General features: G+C 62.0%; 1 protein-coding gene across 1 annotated transcript in view; it reads left to right on the forward strand.

The window, feature by feature from the left end:
* The window catches only part of LOC144949964 (uncharacterized), a 45,825-nt gene that overhangs the window by 14,889 nt on the left and 25,286 nt on the right, over positions 1 to 5,650 (forward strand). The window contains exons 7-11 of the mRNA XM_078879954.1: positions 457 to 519; positions 1,248 to 1,628; positions 2,392 to 2,700; positions 3,430 to 3,709; positions 4,895 to 5,140. Of these exons, the coding sequence (XP_078736080.1) occupies positions 457 to 519; positions 1,248 to 1,628; positions 2,392 to 2,700; positions 3,430 to 3,709; positions 4,895 to 5,140 (1,279 nt within the window). The remainder of the gene's footprint in view (positions 1 to 456; positions 520 to 1,247; positions 1,629 to 2,391; positions 2,701 to 3,429; positions 3,710 to 4,894; positions 5,141 to 5,650) is intronic.

The raw sequence follows: 5,650 nt of genomic DNA on the forward strand, positions 1-5,650 counted from the left end.
AACTGTGTGTGCGTGCTGTGTGTGTGTAACTGAGTGTGTGTGCTGTGTGTGTAACTGAGTGTGTGTGTAACTGTGTGCGTACGTGCTGTGTGCTGTGTGTTTGTGCTGTGTGTGTAACTGTGTGTGTGTAACTGAGTATGTGTAACTGAGTATGTGTAACTGAGTGTGTGTGCTTTGTGTGTAACTGTGTGTGTAACTGTGTGTGTGTGTAACTGAGTGTGTGTGTAACTGAGTGAGTGTGTGTGCGCTGTGTGTCTGTACGTGTGTGTAACTGTATGTGTGTGTGTGCTGTGTGTGTGTGTACGTGTGTAACTGAGTGTGTTTGTGTGTGTGCATGTGTGTGTGTAACTGAGTGTGTGTGCTGTGTGTGTGTGTACATGTGTGTGTGTGTACGTGTGTGTAACTGTGTGTGTGTGTAACTGTGTGTGTGTGCTGTGTGTGTGTGTTTGTGCTCAGGCTGTTAAAGAGACGGTGAAGGAGGTCGCTGCACAGGACCCCGAGAAGAATGGAGGCAGCTTGGTGAGGTCGTCACCGTCACCACCATTACCGTGGTGACCATCCAGTCATCATCATCATCGTCATGGTCATCACTCGCATCATCATAATCATGATCATCATAATCATTGTAATCCCTCTCATGATCATCATCATGATCATCATCATTATGATCATCATGATCATCATCATGATGATCATCATCGTCTTCACCATTGTAATCACCTTCATGATCATCATCATGGTCATCATCATTATGATCATCATGATCATCATCATGATGATCATCATCGTCTTCACCATTGTAATCACCTTCATGATCATCATCATGGTCATCATCATCATCACTTTCATGATCATCGTCATTATCACTCTCCTCTTCATATACCTGGTTCCCCGTGGCTCCCCTCTCTCCCCTTCTACCCCCTCTCTCTCTCCCCCCTCTCTCCACCATTCTCCCCTCTCTCTCTCTCCCCTCTCTCCCCTCTCTCCCCCCTTCTCCCCCCCCTCTCTCCCCCATTCTCCCCTCTCTCTTTCCTCTCTGCCCCCCCCCCCCATTCTCCCCCCCCCATCTCCCCCCCTCTCTCCCCCATTCCTCTCTCTCCCCTCCCTCTCTGCCCCCCCCATCTCCCCCCCCTTCTCCCCCCTCTCTCTCTCGGCCCCCGTGTCTGTGCGTCCCCTTTCCCTCCTCCCTCATATTCATCTCCCCGGGTCTCTCCGCCGCCCCCGCCCCGCCCCCCCCGCCCCTCCAGGTGTCGGGTGACAACAAGCAGATCCGCACCTCTCCCGTTCCCGAGCGGCGCGGGGCGCGGAGGAGGAAAGCCTCCGACGACGACGACGACGAACAGGAGAAGGAGGATGATGAGGAGGTGGAAGAGGTGGAGGTGGAGCTTCGGGGGGTGGAGGGCGCGGGAGCGGAGGTGGCGTTGGCAGGGAGCCGTGGCGGTGGTGGTGGCGGTGGTGGTGGTGGTGGCGGTGGTGGTGGTGGTGGCGGTGGTGGTGGTGGTGGTCGCGTGCGTGCGTTTGCTCCGCGCGCGTTCCGCTTCTACATGGAGCAGCACGTGGAGAACGTGCTGAAGCAGCACCAGCAGCGCGTGCTGAGGCGCATGCAGCTCGAGAGGGAGATGGCCAAGGTAACCGGGGCGGGGGGAGGGGTGGGGGGGGGGGGATCGCGCTGGGGGTGGGACAGAGGGACACACGGGGAGGCTCACTCACTCACTCATACACTCATTAATTCACTCACACGCTCACTCACTCAAGTGCTCGCTCACAGACGCACGTACTCACACGCTCACTCATTCACACACGCTCACTCATTCACGTGCTCATTCATTCACACACGCTCACTCACTCATTCACATGCTCACTCACTCACACGCTCACTCATTCACACACGCACTCACTCACACGCTCACTCACTCACACACTCATTCATTCACTCACACACTCACTCACACGCTCACTCACCCACGCACTCACCCACGCACTCATACGCTCACTCACTCACCCACTCACTCACGTGCTCACTCACCCACTCACACGCTCACTCACCCACGCACTCACACGCTCTCTCACTCACCCACTCACTCACGTGCTCACTCACCCACTCACTCACACGCTCACTCACTCACCCACTCACTCACGTGCTCACTCACTCACACGCTCACTCACCCACGCACTCACACACTCACTCACCCACGCACTCACACGTACTCGCTCACTCACACCTGCTCACTCACTCACACGCTCACTCATTCACACACGTGCTCACTCACCCACGCACTCACCCACTCACTCACCCACTCACTCACCCAAGCACTCACTCACCCACTCACTCACACACGCACTCACCTGCTCGCCCACTCAAGCCGCCCGCCCGCCCGCCCCGCATTGCAGATCCAGCTGTCGGAGGAGGCGCGCGTGCAAATGCGCCTGATGCTTCGCCAGAAGGAGTCCAACTACCTGCGGCTGCGTCGCGCCAAGATGGACACTTCTCAGTTCACGCGCATCACCACGCTGGGCGTGGGCGCCTTCGGCGAGGTGTCGCTGGCGCGCAAGGTGGACACGGGCGCCCTGTACGCCGTGAAGACGCTGCGCAAGCACGACGTGCTGCTGCGGAACCAGGCGGCGCACGTGAAGGCGGAGCGCGACATCCTGGCCGAGGCCGACAACGAGTGGGTGGTGAGGCTCTACTACTCGTTCCAGGTGAGTGGTTGGGTGGGTGAGTGGGTGAGTGGGTGGGTGAGTGGGTGGGTGGGTGAGTAGGTGAGTGGGTGGGTAGGTGGGTGAGTGGGTGGGTGAGTGGGTGAGTGGAGAGAGGGTGGGTGGATGGGTGGGTGAGTGGGTGGGTGAGTGGGTGGGTGGGTTGGTGAATGAGTGGGTGGGTGAGTGGGTGAGTGGAGAGAGAGATGGTAGGTGGGTGGGTGTGTGAGTGAATGGGTGGATGGGTGGGTGGGTGAGTGGGTGAGTGAGTGGGTGGGTGGGTTGGTGGGTGGGTGGGTGGGTTGGTGAGTGGGTGGGTGGGTGGGCGGGTGGATGGGATAACTGGAGAACCCAAGCAGAGGTTTGAGTGTCGGCCAAAGCAACACCGCCCTGGTAGCTATGAGATATTGACTACCTCGCCTGGTACACAGGAGGTCGTGGGTTCGATCCTAGACCCTGACCCCATGGTGGCTAGGAGATGTTGACTACCTCGCCTGGTGTACAGGAGGTCTCTCTCTCTCTCCCCGTGGTCATCGCGTTGATTTAACTCCGGTTTTTCCCTCCACGTACAGAATGGACGTCACTCGTGTGGAGATTTCGGCCGCTAGAAATGTCCCCGTGATGACGACGACGACGACGATCGTTCAAATAAAAAATAGTTGAGAGTTTAACACGGCGCGGATTTGTACCAGCCGGTGATGACGCAGGCCACCTCTCCCACCCCTCCACCAGGACAAGGAGGCCCTCTACCTGGTCATGGACTACATCCCCGGCGGCGACATGATGAGCCTCCTCGTGCGCCTGGGCGTCTTCCCCGAGCGGCTGGCGCGCTTCTACGTGGCCGAGTTGGTGCTGGCGGTGGAGAGCGTCCACCGCATGGGCTTCATCCACAGGGACGTCAAGCCGGACAACGTCCTCATCGACCGCGACGGGCACATCAAGCTCACCGACTTCGGCCTGTGCACCGGATTCCGCTGGACCCACGACTCGAAGTATTACCAGCAGCACAACGGTGAGGCGGGGGTGACTGGGTGGGTGAGTGGGTGGGTGAGTGGCTGGGTGACTGGGTGGGTGGCTGGGTGGATGAGTGGCTGGGTGAGTGGCTGGGTGACTGGGTGGGTGAGTGGGAGGGTGAGTGGATGGGTGACTGGGTGGGTGACTGGGTGGGTGAGTGGCTGGGTGACTGGGTGGGTGGCTGGGTGGGTGAGTGGCTGGGTGAGTGGCTGGGTGACTGGGTGGGTGACTGGCTGGGTGACTGGGTGGGTGAGTGGGAGGGTAAGTGGCTGGGTGACTGACTGGGTGGGTGACTGGGTGGGTGACTGGGTGGGTGACTGGGTGGGTGAGTGGATGGGTGGCTGGGTGAGTGGCTGGGTGAGTTGCTAGGTGACTAGGTGGGTGACTGGGTGGGTGACTGGGTGGATGACTGGGTGGGTGGCAGGGTGAGTGCCTGGGTGAGTGCCTGGGGTGAGTGGCTGGGTGAGTGGCTGGGTGAGTGGCTGGGTGAGTGGCTGGGTGACTGGGTGGGTGACTGGGTGGGTGAGTGACGCGGTGACTGTGTGGGTGACTGGGTGGGTGACTGGGTGACTGAGTGGTTGGGTGACTGGCTGGGTGGGTGACTGAGTGGCTGGTTGAACTGGGTGGGTGACTGGGTGAGTGACTGACTGAGTGAGCGAGTGACTGGTGGGTGAGTGACTGGGTGAGTGACCGGGCGAGTGGCTGGGCTGGGTGACTGGCTGGGTGACTGGCTGGGTGACGTGGCTGGGTGAGTGGCTGGGTGAGTGGCTGGGTGAGGAGTGGGTGACTGGCTGGGTGACTGGCTGGGTGAGCGGCTGGGTGAGTGAGTGGGTGACTGGCTGGTTGACTGGGTGGGTGACTGGGTGAGTGACTGACGGAGTGAGCGAGTGGCTGGGTGAGTTGCTGGTGAGTGGCTGGGTGACTGGCTGGGTGACTGACTGGGCGAGTGGCTGGGAGAGTGGCCGGGTGAGTGGCTGGGCGAGTGACTGGGTGAGTGAGTGGGCGAGTGGCTGGGTGGGTGACTGGGTGAGTGACTGGGGCGAGTGACCTGGGCGAGTGACTGGGGCGAGTGACTGGGCGAGTGACTGGGTGAGTGGCTGGGTGACTGGGTGGGTGACTGGCTGGGTTGGTGACTATCTCCTCCCCCCACTCTCCCCCCCCTCCCCCCCGCGCCCCTCTGCAGGTGAACACCTCCGGCAGGACAGCATGGAGCTGTGGGGGGGCCGGGTGCGGCGGCGACGCGGGGGTCTCCGCGCCCCCCACGACGCCGCCGGCGCCGCCGGTGCCCCCCACTCGGCAGCGGCGAGCCCACCCGGCGTGTCGCTGTGCCGTGTGCCGAGCGCCTCAAGCCGCTGGAGCGGCGGGCGGGCGCGCCGGCGCTGCCTGGCGCACTCCCTCGTGGGGACCCCCCAACTACATCGCTCCCGAGGTGTGCTGCTACGCACTGGTGAGGCGGGGTGGGGTGGGGGGTGGTGGGGGGGGGGGGGGGAGTGGTGGGGGGGGGTGGTGGGGAGGGGAGGGTGATGGGGGGGTAGGGGGGGTAGGGGTGGTGGGGGGGGGTGGTGGGGGGAGTGGTGGGGTGGTGATGGGGGTGATGGGGGGGGTGATTGGGGGGGGGGGTGGTGGTGGTGGTGGTGGGGGGAGTGGTGGTGCTGGTGGTAGTGTGGGGGGGGGTTGTGGTAGTGGTTGTGGGGGGGGTGGTAGTGGTCGGGGGGGGTGGTGGGGGTGGTGGTGGTGGTGGGGGGGGGTGGTGGTGGGGGGGGGTGTGGTGGGTGTGGTGGTGGTGGGGGGGGTGGGGGTGATGGGGGGGTGGGGGGGCGTGGGTGGTGGGTGGGGGGGTAGTGATGGGGGTGGGTAGGGGGGGGTGGGGGGTGGGGTGCTCAGCAACACTGGTCGTGGGCGTTTCCCGTCGTGCGAGAGAGGAGTGGGAGAACGCCCA

Source organism: Lampetra fluviatilis, chromosome 55 (assembly GCF_964198595.1).
Source record: "Lampetra fluviatilis chromosome 55, kcLamFluv1.1, whole genome shotgun sequence".
NCBI classification, from domain to species: domain Eukaryota; kingdom Metazoa; phylum Chordata; class Hyperoartia; order Petromyzontiformes; family Petromyzontidae; genus Lampetra; species Lampetra fluviatilis.